General features: G+C 43.4%; 1 protein-coding gene across 9 annotated transcripts in view; it reads left to right on the forward strand.

Moving 5' to 3' along the window:
- The first annotated feature begins 1,266 nt into the window (after nt 1-1,266).
- Nucleotides 1,267-14,523, forward strand: part of DDHD1 (DDHD domain containing 1) — an 89,466-nt gene continuing 76,209 nt past the window's right edge. For 5 of the 9 annotated variants that reach the window (XM_059695606.1, XM_059695624.1, XM_059695633.1 and 2 more), the window contains exon 1: nt 1,268-2,271. In XM_059695606.1, the coding sequence (XP_059551589.1) occupies nt 1,425-2,271 (847 nt within the window). In that variant the 5' untranslated portion in view covers nt 1,268-1,424. Of the gene's footprint in view, nt 2,272-14,523 lie in introns of all 9 variants that reach the window. The other 4 variants (XM_059695660.1, XM_059695681.1, XM_059695642.1 and 1 more) reach the window with 2 other exon arrangements.

The following is a 14,523-nucleotide window of genomic DNA, read 5'->3' on the forward strand; positions in this document are numbered from 1 at the left end:
GGACAGAAATCCAGCCCATGAACATGGCTCTGTATCTGCCCACAGAAAGCAATGCCTTTCCCCCTCCCCCGCCCCCCAACTCATACAAAGACACTGTGCAAGCTTGAGACTGCTCTGCTTAAATAACTGCTTAATCTCTGACATGTTAGATCCTAGCAATAAAAATGGTCCTACTGATCTGATTCCGCCACAAAGGGAGGGAGGAAAAAACAGTGAATATTGTCTGATGTTGAATTGAGAACACTGAGATTGGAGATTTCCTCAACATAAGGTGATAGGGTTATACAACTTTTTTAAATATAATAATAGAATAATATAATATTCTACCTGAACCCAGAAAATGAGCTACAGAATCAGATAAAGAAAGAACAGGAAGAAACCTTGAAGGTCACAGAGTTCCATTACTTTAGAGATAACCCAGTAATGACTTTGTTACAGATGAAGAATCCAAAGAGATCAAGGAGATAGGCCTGTGGCTGGTTAGCAAAAGGAAGTCTAGAACCTAGTTGTTTTCTGGCTTTCAATCTCACAATCTTTCTATCACAACCGGCTGGACTTGCCAGCCTTATAATAAACAGTGTGTACCCACTGTGTGGGAGAAGTGGAGACATACTGACTTTGTCTCCACGGAGGGCCTTACACTGAGGTTGAGAAAACAAGAAATAAGTATTGAAAGAAAAGCCATAATAGGAGGTGGCACGTGAAGGGAGGTTTAGACTTGGGTTTCTGAGTGGGAGTGGTGACGCCAAGCATAGGAATTGGTAGGCATGAGGAGTGGGGCGGAGTGCCCTGTTGTGGGCTGACAATTCTGGAAGGACCAGAACCAGGTGACTGAGAAGGTGCAGCTGGGGCCGCGGGCGGGTCCAAGGTCACAAAACCAAGGTCAGAAGAATGCAACTAGCAGGGCCCTCTCGATCTGTATCCTAACCGGACCTTTGGTCTGCCATTGCGGGGCTGGCGGGGGCCCCTCCACATCTGGGCGGACTCCCAGAAGGGCGGAGGCCGAGGCAGCTGTGCAGGGAGCAGAGCCGGGAAGCAGGCGGAAGAGAACTGAGGGATCCGGGGAGCGTGGCGTGACCCCACCCCCCCATCCCGGCGGCCCGGTGCCCCGAGCTGACGCCGAACCAGCCGCCGGAGGAGCAGGAGGCGCCGCTCGCCCGCGGCGCGGACCTAGAAGGGGCTTCCGGGGCGGGGCGCGCGGGGGAGGGGCGGGGCCGGGGCCAAGCCCCGCCCACGTCGGGCTGCGTGACAATGGGGCGGACGGCGGAACGCGGGTCTGGAGGGGGGGGCGGAGCCACCGCCGCTGCCGCCGCCGCAGCCCCGGTCGGGATTTGAAAGATTAAAAAGTCCCGTTGGAGAGGGCGGCGGCGGTGAATGTGTGGCGGAAGCGCCGCGCGGCCGGTCAGCGGCGGCGTTCCCTCAGCATGAATTACCCGGGCCTCGGGTCCCCGCACAGCCCCGAGCATAACGGCCGGGACAGCGGCGGCGCCGCCGCCTGGCAGCTGGACTCGGAGGCGGAACCGGCGTTCCGCGGCGGCGTCCGCTGCTTCGAGCACCTGCCCAGCGGGGACCCGAGCGACGGCGAGGTGCCCCTGGCCCTGCTGCGCGGGGAGCCCGGGCTGCACTTGGCGCCCGGCGCGGAGGATCACAACCACCACCTGGCGCTGGACCCCTGCCTCAGTGACGAGAACTATGACTTCAGCTCGGCCGAGTCCGGCTCCTCGCTGCGCTACTACAGCGAGGGCGAGAGCGGCGGCAGCAGCTCCCTGTCCCTGCAGCCGCCGCCGCTGGCGCCGTCGAGCTCGGGGGGCTGCGGGGCGGCGGGAGGGGGGCTCGGGGAGAGGAAGCGCCCCCGGCCCGGCGGCGCGGCCGCCCGGCACCGCTACGAGGTGGTGACGGAGCTGGGCCCGGAGGAGGTGCGCTGGTTCTTCAAGGAGGACAAGAAGACCTGGAAGCCTTTCATCGGCTACGACTCGCTGCGCATCGAGCTCGCCTTCCGGACCCTGCTGCAGGCCACGGGCGGCCTCGCCCAGGCCGCGAACCCGGACCGTGGCCATGTGTGCGGCCGGGCCTCCCCGGCGGGCCTGGCCTCCAGCTTCGGGGGGGACGACGATGACGACGACGGGGACCGCGCCTGCGGCTTCGGCCCGCGCACCGCGAGGCACGAGTCCGAGATGGAGCAGCTGGTGAACGTGGAGCGGGTGTGCGTGCGGGGCGGCCTCTACGAGGTGGATCTGACCCAAGGAGAATGCCACCCGGTGTACTGGAACCGTGAGTAGCCGGCCGGGGGCAGGGAGCGGGCCGGGCCGCCTCGGGGGCGGGGGGGAGGGGGTGCGGAGGGGAGTAGACACGCAGCCGGGTGGGCTGGGGGCTTGACCCGCGCGGAGAAGGGGGCGCGCGAGGCCTGGTGTCTGGGAGGAGCAGTGTGGAGGCTGTGCGGGCGGCCACGGCAGGTGAAGGGTATAAAGGAGCAGATGGCAGGATCCTCGTTGCCCGGGGTCAGGAGGAGAGGATCCTGCTGGGGCAGCGTCTCCTGGGCGAGCCGGTGCTGCTGCGGGCCCCTGGGGACACCCAGGACCGGGTGCCCAGCCCGAAAGGTGTCATGTCGTGCTTCGACCTGAGCTTTGTCCGCCGGGGATCGGATTCGGTCTCATTTACCCTGGACTGCCTGTGATTGAAATAGCAGCCTGTCCTCTAGGGTGGGAGTGTTTGAGAGGATCCGCTCGGGGACCAACAGTTCAGTTATGGAATCGGGCAAAGAAAATTAATCCCTGGAGGAGAGGAAGAGAGAGAGCTCGTTCCTTCCGAGTGCGTAAAGCACCGCCCCAAGCAGTTCTGGCAAGTGCATCTGCTCACTCTATGGAATACTTGGGGGTTTTTTGTCTCTTAGGCCCTTGTTTGCATATTTTTATCTTGACTTTGAAAAATTACATGGCCTGTGCCTTGGTTTCCTCGTCTGTAAAATACGGATATCTACTTCATATTGTTGCGGAAATTAAATGAGATAATACACCTAAAGGACTTGAAACTGCTTGGCACATATCTGGGATATATGTTAGCAATGGGTCCTTATTCATTAGACAGCAACACAATTAGGTATATAATTATATTAAGGAGAACACGCTATTAGAAATATGTGCCACTGCTTGTAGCAGAATAGGTAGTATTCTATAGGAAAAGAAGCTATTGGCCACCAATAATTTGTAATATAGTTTTAATTTTTAGAGCCCAGTGCCGTAACTCACATATCCTCATTGACTGTCACTAGGCTTAGGTGCCCCATACATATTACAGCATTCTGCCTTATCTATAATAATAAAAGCATAATATGCTAATTAGACACAATGACCTTCCAGATGAAGTCTGGGCTAGCCCCAGTCCCGGGTGCCAGAGGGAAGCTGGTGCCAGCAGCCGGGAAAGAAAAGCCTACTCTTGCAGGAATTTTGTGCATCAGGCCTCTAGTATTAATTATATGTATTGATGACTTAGCTTTCTATGTTTAGCATCTATGAGCAGAGTCCATCACCTTTATCTTGAACTGTTACAGGGCTTAGTGCAGTAAATATTAAGTAGATATTGAATTGCACAAGTGATTGCATATGGTAAGTGAGTCACTAATAATAGCAATCACAATGTATATAAAATCCCCAAGTAAAATAAGCATAGTAGGAGATTTAATTTCTTACTACACTTTAAGATGACATTGAAGGCATTTACCATTTTCCCAAGGCCAGATTGGTAATGGATTTGTCACATCACTAACTTTTTTTGTTTTTGTTTTTTTTTACTCCTTTCGACTATAAGCTTATTAAGGACAGGGTGTGCTGTATTCACTAATTCATTCAGCTCTTTCGTTTTACTAGTATTTGTATGTGCATGACCCAGTATGCTTGTAAAAGTATTAGGAAAGGTGGGGAAAAGGACAGTCCTCACCTTTCAGGAGTTTCCCATTTAGTCTTTTCTTCAAATGACCTAAACATCACTATAGGCATTTTTCCTTTGAATGTAGAAGTACAAGGACTTAGTGGAGCCAGAAAGTTGGATAAAATTTTAGGCATCCTTGGAGAAGGGACTGGAAACCAAGAAATGAATCTTCCCTTAGGTCAACTGAACTATATTCACCTAGAATACTCTGTTCTTTTGGCATATAATAAAATTCTTAATGCTTGCATAGTGCTTTACTATTTACAAAGCGATTTTCACATTCATTTTTTATAATGATATCAAATTAATGCTAACATTCTATATATGAAGAAGTAGGCTCATTGAAATTAATGAACTTGCCCAAGGTCATGCAGTTAAAAAGTGGTAAAGCAGTTCATAGTCTAGTGCAGTCAATATTCAAAGAGTATCTGACCCCCCCAAGGGTGAAGGTGTAGGGAAAGCTTCCCTGATAATGTGACACTGAGTCCTAAATGATTAGTTTAATCAGGCAAAAGAAATGGGGAGATAGAGGGAAAGTAATTCCAACTAGGTGGGGTAACATATGCAAGGACACAGAAGCATGAAACTGCATGGCATTTTGAGGAAATTAGGGCTGCACAGGGTAGGTTTAGGATTTGACCACCACAGAGACAGGTGTTGGGGACAGGAAGAGTTTGTGAAAGAAGCACTTGTCTATGAATGGCACATTTGGGAAAGTGCCAGAAAAAGAACAAGGGTGGATACCCAGTGCTAAGAAGTTTGAACTTTATTCTGTGAGTAAAGGGGAATCAAACAGTTGAAGGTTCTCTGTTAGGTGATTAGTGACAACACAAAGATTGAATTGGAGAGTTGGAGAATATCTTAGAATGCTAATATCATAAGTCAAGTGAGAAACAGTGAGGGCCTACAAAAGTTAACCTGAAAGGAAACATTCTTCTTTAACAGCAACACCCATTTTAGCATTTTCTAAATAATTTTCTGTAAGAGTCAATCCCATGGGTGTCCCAAGCCTTCATATGAGCTGTAGTGAAAATACAATAGTGCTTTTGGTCCATAATTTATCACTTTTCACAGAATCCCATGTAACTTTGATCTAATTGGTTCTTCAGATCTCTGTGTATTATGTTTTTATACCTTCTCAAGAAGTTTCATTCCCAGTATGGTTTCTTCAGCCTTTCTTGAAGTGGAAGGAGTCTTATGATATTTGGCAGCTTTTGACCTTTATCCCATTTAACTTTTTTTTAAACCTTCTAGACATTTTCTGAATAGTGGTAATGAAAGTTTTAAAAAGTTCAACAACTTCCTGCAGAGTGGTGGAGGCATTCCAGTGGTCATTTAGACTTTTGTGACCTAATTGAGTCCACTGCATCTGGGTGTCAAGGCCAACAAGTTATCTATGTCTAGTCTAAAAGAAAGGTGTTGACTTAAATTTATATTTACACTTCCTTTTGAACCTTACTAACAGATAAAATTTGAGCCACTTTGGTGGTGCATGAATTAAGGGGGGTACAGACTTAATCTTCTATAAATAGGAAGCAAATATTACATATGAAAAGGGTATTAATTATGGGAAATTAGTTTGTTTCATTGTCTGTTCAGATATTTTTCTGACTGATGTGGACATTTTAGATAAAAACTGATCACTGCTGAGTAATCCCTAAGTGAATTCCCTTGCTCCCTGTGTTCTTCTTTTTTTATATATATACTAGAGGCCCGGTGCACGAAATTCGTGCATTGGGGGGGGGGGGTCCCTCAGCCCAGCCTGCACCCTCTCCAATCCAGGACCCCTCAGGGGATAACTGGCAGTCGGCCATCCCTCTCGCAATCTGGGATGGCTGGCCCCTAACCGCTCAGCTGCCTGCCTGATGCCCCTAACTGCTCCTCTGCCTGCCTGCCTGCTGCCCCCAATTGCTCCTCTGCCTGCCTGCCTGATGCCCCTAACTGCTCCTCTGCCTGTCTGCCTGATGCCCTAACTGCTCTCCCCTGCCAGCCTGATCCCCCTAACTGCCTCTGCCTCAGCCCCACCACCTGGCTCTGTCCGGAAGGACATTGGGAAGATGTCTGGTCTAATTAGCATATTACCCTTTTATTAGTATAGATATTTTATTGATTTTTTTTAAAGAGAGGAAGGAAGAGGGATAGAGAGTTAGAAGCATCGATGAGAGAGAAACATCGATCAGCTGCCTCCTGCAAACTCCCTACTGGGGATGTGCCCACAACCAAGGTACATGCCCTTGACTGGAATCGAACCTGGGACCCTTGAGTCCGCAGGCCGACGCTCTATCCACTGAGCCAAACTGGTTAGGGCTCCCTGTGTTCTTCTTAAGCTGCTTGTAGCTACCTCATAGGCTTGTTTTGATAATCCTATATAATAAAAGGCTAATATGCAAATAGACTGAATGGTAGAATGACCAGTTGCTATGATGCACACTAACCACTAGGGGGAAGACGCTCAATGCAGGAGCTGCCCCCTGGTGGTCAGTGCGCTCCCGCAGGCGAGAGCAGCTGGCGAGAGCAGCAGCAGTGGTGGGAGCATCTCCCGCCTCCGCAGCAGCTCGAAGGATGTCCAACTGATGGCTTAGGCCCACTCTTCCTGGGGAGCGGGCCTAAGCCATCAGTCGGACATCCCCCGAGGGCTCCCATACTGTGAGAGGGTGTAGGCTGGGCTGAGGGACCTTCCCCCTGAGTGCATGAATTTCGTGCACCAGGCCTTTAGTTATGTACAATGTGCTTAGAACAGTAGTTGGTGCAAAGTACTAAGTGTTAACTTTATCTATGTGGATCTCAGAAAACTATACCTTGCTTATAGAAACACACATGGAAATTAAAAAGGCTGACTAGTACATAATTGTACTTCATCACAGGCAAAAGAATTTAAAATATATTAGCAAGAACATGGCCAAAGCATTTAGTAGTAGCTACGGGATGGCATATGGAACATTATAAGGATATTTGATGAGTTTAGGATAGTATCAATTCTGATAGTAATATGTGCAGCATGCACTAGGGAGTTTGTAATATCCATTTATTGACTAAGTTTGTAAAGGTATTTAATTGACAAATATTTATATGAAGGTGTAGTTTCCAGAAGCAGTCATTAACTATAAGTTTCAGATGTCTTAAAAGTTAACTAGTCTTGCCCTAACCGGTTTGGCTCAGTGGATGGAGCGTCGGCCTGCGGACTGAAAGGTCCCAGGTTCGAGTCCCGTCAAGGGCATGTATCTTGGTTGCGGGCACATCCCCAGTAGGAGGTGTGCAGGAGGCAGCTGGTCGATGTTTCTCTCTCATTGATGTTTCTAACTCTCTATCCCTCTCCCGTCCTCTCTGTAAAAAATCAATAAAATATATTTTTTTAAAAAATTTAACTAGTCTTCATAATACAGTGTGGGGCAAAAGTAGGTTACAGTTGTGAGTACATGACACAGAATTTATTCTTATATTATTATTTCTTAATTATTGTGTTATTTTCCATATGAACAATTGTAAACCTACTTTTGTCCCACCCTTTATATTGAAGAGCAAATAATATTCTCAATAAAATGAGGTAGAAAAGTTTTTATTTTATTGAGAATATTATTTTTTCTGTAAGTACCCAAATTATATGATGTTTATTAGCTTGATCTAGCTGTGACCATCCTTTTTCATTCAAGGATTAATAACCTTAATAATTAATATATTTTTTAGTTCTCACCCAAGAGTATGTTTTTATTGATTTGAGAGGGAAAGAGAGAAACATCGATTGGTTGCCTCCCATATGCACCCTGACCAGGGATGGAACTCCCAACCTGGGTATGTGCCCTGGCTGAGAATTGAATTCACCATCTCTTGGTGTATAGGATGACACTCCAACTGGCCAGGGCTAATTAATAATTTTTTATGAGGCACAGGGCATCATGGGACAGTAATAGAATACAAGCTGGTAGAAGACACTTTTTCTTGATCAGTTTCTGCCTCCAATAAAGCAGAACTATAGGGAATAGAGACCAGGAATTGACATGCTAACTGAAAAAGTGTTAGAGACTTTAATCTTATTCTTTTTAACTGTATTATCTCCTACTAGCCCAAGCTGGAAAGAAGCTTTGGGTGGCACTAGAGTCCTGGCTGCTCAGGTTTGTGGAACTAGCAAAGTCTTCTCAGCACCCCATCCCAGATTAAGCCTGCTTTAGACAGCATTTTTCATTGATCTACTGGAATAACACAAGGATATGAATGACTAGTGTATGGAGCACAGGACTTGGCACTACCTGACCAAGGCATTCAGGACTTTTCTTTTCCTTTGCAATGTACATTAGTTTAAAAACTCATCTAATGTCAGTTATTGATCCACCTTGTTTGTATACGGCCCAAGTGTATTGCATGTCATACAAGTGCTTTATATGAATACTCAAAGTATTTAGTATGGTTTTCCTTCCTCCATCTGTTGCACCCTCTTTTCTTTCCTCCTTTACTATTTTGTCATAAAAGAGACCTTCCAAATTTTATTTCCTGGGACTTTAATCTCCACATCATGATCTGTCATTTCTGCTTTGCTAAGATCTTTGATGTCTAGAACCCTAGGGCTGATCCTTTCCTGTAGGGAGCAAGAAAAAGCTGGTCACAGAACCCACTGAGACTTATGGACATTAGATGAGGAGAGTAGGGGTATAGAAAAGAGATAGGGAAATGGGGAATGTTTTCACAGGAAGTCTACAATGAAAATTATTGGCAGAAGAAATGGGGAGGTAGGCAATTCTAGAATCCCTGATTGTGGGGTAATCTGATTTAAGACCTGTGCGTGTTTTCTTTTATCAAGAAAAACTTCAACACTGATGGAGGGTGTAGATACGGTCTCTTCATTTTTGCCACAATATATTCCTAGAAGCTCAGTTAAAAGTAGAACAAGGAAAATAATTTTTATAGCCACTGTGTATAACCTATAATTCTGCTTTTAAAAGTCTGCCTTAGTAAAGGGAAATTGTGCCAGCAAAAGATGTTGAGTCACTGACAGATGAATGGATTAATGGGATGAGAAGCACAATACAGATACTTTTTGATACCTCTGGCTTAGGGGATAAGTTAAATTCAAGGCTGTGAAAAGTAGGAATCACCTGTCAGAGAACTAAAGAAAGACAGTAAAAATATTGATATGATCATATAAAAATAATTGTTTTATATACTGCTTTCTAATTTTATCAAATTTCCACACAAGAATAAATTATATACTTGTTAATTTTTGTCTTACTACTTTAAGCTCTGTCTAGATGATTTTTATAATCATTGCACTTGTATGTTCAAATAAAATCTGTTGAATGACTGGCTGTTCTGTTGGGGGCCAGGCAGCCTTTGAAAATTCCTTGGCCAGGAATTGAACTGTGGCCTCCTGGTTCATGGGCCAATGCTCAACCACTGGACCACACCAGCCAGTCTGCTTGACATTTTCATTGTGTAACCAACCACTCTTAACTCTTCTAATTTAAGATTACCACCACCACCCATGGTTCTGCTCTTTGCCTTTTGTTAGAAAAAACTAGGATTCTATATTTTAGAATATCTTTTTTTATATAGTAATTTTCTGTACCCTGTACCCTGAGATTTCAGATATTTGGAAATTTTAGAGAAATACAAATTCCATCTGAATGGATGACTTTTTCAAGTAGTTGAAAATTAATTTTTCATTTGCTATAGTGTAATTTTAACTATATGAATGAAAATCTCTCTATTACTAATACTCCTTGGGCCGCCTCTCAGTGAGCCATCATTCTGAACATTGATGCAGGATAGCCCTTGGGACACATGATACAGGACAAAGAAACTGGATGAATTGTGCTGAAACCTAAGACTTCTAAATCATAGTCCATGAAATATGCTGCTCAGGAACTGTAGATGATGCATAGGGAGCAGAGTAAGAATTACTTTTGAACCTCAATATAGGCATAGTTGAAAGCAGTCCCACCTTATATTTTACTGCTTATTACAAATGATCAACTTTCAGTTAGTATTTTATTGACTGAATCTGTTATTTTTTTCTCATTCTATAGAGTTGCTTCCAGGTGGGCCCAAGGTATTGCACGTCTACCAGATTCACCCACCTAGGCCTCAGTAAAACTTGTATTATAACATCTGGTATATATTTTAACATTGAGTAACCACAGGTTTGTTTATGTTTGGAAAAGAAAATCTCTTAATCAAAAGATAGTCATTTGAGAGAGTCTACAAAGAGATTATTGAGGACCGCTCAAACTGAGGAAAGCACAAGATGGATGCTTAAGCACTTTCCGTGGCACTCACTCTTCCATGCTGGTTATCTGTTGCTGAAATGAGCCCTTCCTGTATGGCCAGCACTAAATGAGACAGGTCTACCTTTGTTTGACATTTTCTTTTCTTTAAAATATATTTTTATTGATTTTACAGAGGGAAAAGGAGAGGGATAGAGAGATAGAAATATGGATGAGAGAGAGAAACATCGATTGGCTGCCTCCTGCACACCCCCACTAGGGATCGAGCTTACAACCCAGTATGTGCCTTGACCAGGAATTGAACTGTGGCCTCCTGGTTCATGGGCCAATGCTCAACCACTAGACCATACCAGCCTGTCTGCTTGACATTTTCATTGTATAACCAACCACTCTTAACTCTTCTAATTTAAAATTACCACCACCACCCATGGTTCTGCTCTTTGCCCTTTCGTTAGAAAAAACTAGGATTCTATATTTTATTTAGAATATCTTTTTTTATATAGTTGCAGTTTGTTTTTAACCTGTTTACTATTTAGCCTGTTATGTAAACTGCATTATTACACCTTTTTTTTTTTTTTGGTGGAGAAGGGTGTAACTCACATATAATGAATGTTTCTAATACTGGAATACTAGATTGGATTGTTTAGAATTCTGATTGCCCGACAGGATTCTGTCTTCTATGTAGAACCCATCAAAATGTATGATAGGTAACACATAAAGGATGAACCTGATACACATTTGTTTTCAAATAAATTCTTACCCTACTTCAGCTCATTAATTTCATCTCTGCCATCTCCATTTCAATTTTTATTATACTAGAGAGGCAGCATTGTATAGCGTTTATGAATGTAAATGAAGGCAGACTATCTGGGCCCAAATTCCAGCCCTGCATGTACTATCTGCTAACTGGGCAATTTAAATTCTTTGTGCCCAGTTTCTTCTTTTGTAAAATATGAATAATAGTACCTACCTCTTAAGATTGTTGTATTGCATTAGTTAAATTATCTAAAGATCTTGAAACATCCCATGATAAATAGTAAGCTGTATGTAACAGCTATTATTACTTCTCCATTTGCCTGCCTCTTCTGTCTGTTCAAATTTATAACCCACTCTACTTTCTTGGCTTTCAAGTCTCGTATTTGGATTTGTCTCTTTACTGACTTAGCATTTTCTTGGCCTTGACTCCAGGTAATTGTCAATTAGGCATAGTCCTAGAACCTTCTAACTGTTGCCTGCTCTTGTGAGAACTGACTGATTTGCCTAGTCTTTCAGGCCGCAGAAAGAGCTGTACTGTCTTGTCTTGATTCTTCCTGGCTTGGACACAGAAGAGTGCACCAATGATTCTCTTACAAATCTGCCTGTGAGAAAAGACAAAATTGTCCCTATAAAAAGCATTCTAAATTCTTGACCATCTACTTTTTTTGATATGTAAATCCTATCACCAGATATGGGGAGGTACTGATTCATCCCAAAAGCTCACTTAGAGCATCTCTAATCAGCTACCAGGACTTTTGATAAAATAGAGAACTTTACAGCTTTCTGAAAAGACTCAGTTTTCAGTGGAGGCAGAGCCAGTAGTGTTCTTTGCTTTCTGCCATGTTGGCAAGACAGAAATGGCCCATAATTCCCCTTACAGTAGAGACCTCAGCATGAGAACTTCTCTTAATTGACCTGCAGTTGAACCAGCACTATGGTAGGATGACAGTTGGGTTCTGGCACCTGGTGCAATAACAAGCTTCAAAAATCAATCTACCCTTAAGGACCTGAAACAGCAAGCGATTCCTTATCCAGAATTGGCAATAAAAGCCACATAGGCTCAGAGAACAGATCTTTGTTGTCAAATCCCTTAGTTTGAATCCTTGTGACTTTGGGTAAATTATCATCTCTTTGTGGCCCAGTTCTCCTTTGTAAATGGGGATAATAATTTCTGTTTCATGGGGTTATTATGAATATTGAAATACAGATATGTAGAGCACTTAGTATGGTACCTGGTTCAATAAGTGTTAGCTATTTTATTTAAGCAAGGCTGGTATATTGGCTCTTAACCTAGAAGCCTAGCTTCTAGAAATTTATTTGTAAAAAAGAGTGGGAATCTATGGCTGCACCAACATTACTTCACCTTAAATTTGAGACATGTATACACATAACGCATACATATAGCACATACATATTCTCCCCACCTCCCCTACCTGACTTGCTTGCTTTCTTTGTGTGTGTTTGTGTGTTTGTGCGTGCGCATGTAAATCTTAACCCTGCTTAATCTCACCCCCTGAGAGTTCTGGGAATCACAGAGTTTCACAATTCGAGGACCTTGATTACTCTTGTAGATGCTGAGGTTGAACAAAATGAAGACCTTTCCAGGTGAGATGAGGACAGTGGAAAACTCTTCAACCTCTGAATTATCTCTCCTGGGGTCCCTTGCCTGTGGAATAGCATCCTATGGGCCAGTAGTTTGCAGATTTCATTGAGCCTAACAGTCAAGTGCAATATTGTTAAAAAGGTAGATTCTCAGATCATCTCAGGATATTACATTCAAGAGATCTGAACTCAAAGCCTGAGAATCTTCCTCTTTAATAGGTATCCCAAGTAATTCTGATTGCCCGGGTTTATAGACCTTACATTAATAACATTGTCATTAATTCTGCCAGTCTAAATGTCTCAAAGCTGCTTCGCCTCTGTTCTTTTACCCACCTATTTCTGCTCTGTCCTTCCAATTTAAAACTTCTGTATCCCTACTGATTTTCTGTAAAATCACTCTAGTGGTTATTGAGAAGAATGAAATCCCCCAACTATAATTGTGGATTTATTTATTTACTCTTTTAGTTCTATTAGATTTTATTTTATGTATTTTGAAATTCTGTTATTAGGTGCTTACACATTTAGGATTATTGTTATATCCTTTTGATGAAACAATGCCTTTATCATTTAAAAATGTCCCCATTGTCTGTGGTTTATTTCTTGTATTAAAGTCTATTGCTGCTTTAATGGGCTGTAGGATAGAAGCAGTTGTTAAACTTGTACCTCAAAACTCTTTGCTGCTGCCTCTTTTTGTTGGCATAATACCCATGGTGTACCAACCCAATTGCTGCATTTAATGTCTCATGTTTCCTAGTCTCTACCTTTCTTTTTCTCTTGTTTCTTACAGCTCATTGTAAAACACAGACTCTTTAAGGATCCCTGTTTTCACATCAAAGGACCCACCTTTTACTGATACCACCAGGAAGTAAATGTGCATTAACCTGCCAGTCACACTGTGTCTATAGTGAGCTCCCCTGCAGGTTTTAGCTTTTATTTCGTTTTTGATTTTCTGAGCCTGCTTCTCCTGTTGTTAAAGTGTGAAATTTTCATTTTGGAAGAGATATTAGGGAGAAAGGGAGTTTAGTTAAGCCGAATGGATGAGAATTCTAGAAGGCTAGTTTTCATATAGCCAGATTTCACCATTGCATGTGGTTTTAGAAACTTTAAAAGATATTATGTAAATTAGAATACCATAATTTAGAATAAGATCTTACAGTTTACAAAGTGCTTTCACATACATTATTTTACTAATTCCTATTATAACCCTGAAGTGAGATAGAATATCCTCATGTTACAGATGATAAACTAGGCTCAGAGAGGCTAAGGGATAGAACTGGAATTAGAGCCTATGCCTTCTGAGTCCTTAGCCAGTTTCCTTTCTCCTATATCCATGTATGAGCTCACAACTTATACCACCTGAGCAGGTGTGAAGGTTATATGCCAACAATACCTAATATCCTGAATTATTTTGTAACCAATTTAAGAACTGCCTGCTTTTACTGCTTATTCCATCTAGTTGATGATTTTCTAAGGATATTCCTCAAATAAGTTTCTTGTGACTTTAGTCTTAGTAATAAATGTTTTCCTCAGCTTCTTTTTGCATGTGTTCAAGTTTTTGCCTTTATGCTTGCTGACAATCTGAATTTATTTTTTATAATTAGCCCTGTTTACAGTTATAAACAACTGAACTACATGTTTATTTTTTATTATTGACTAGAGGCCCAATGCATGAAATTTGTGTAAGCGTAGGCCTTCCTTCCCCCCGGCTGCCAGCACCACCTTCCCTCCAGCACCTGGGACCCAGCTTCGTCTGGAAGATCATCCTGTCTAATTAGCGTATTACACTTTTATTATTATAGATTTTTAGAGAGGGGGAAAGGGGAAGAGAGACATTGATTTGTTGTTCCATTTATTTTGCCTTCATCAGTTGCTGCTTACTAGTATATGTGACTTGACTGGAGATCAAATCTTGGCATATTGGAATGATGCTCTAACTAACTGAGCTACCCAGCCAGCCGGGGCATTGACATTCTGAATTTTAACTACACAAATCTTTTTCTCCTTTTACTACCCTGTTCCTCTCTTT

Source organism: Myotis daubentonii, chromosome 1, assembly GCF_963259705.1.
Source record: "Myotis daubentonii chromosome 1, mMyoDau2.1, whole genome shotgun sequence".
Classification (NCBI taxonomy): Eukaryota; Metazoa; Chordata; class Mammalia; order Chiroptera; family Vespertilionidae; genus Myotis; species Myotis daubentonii.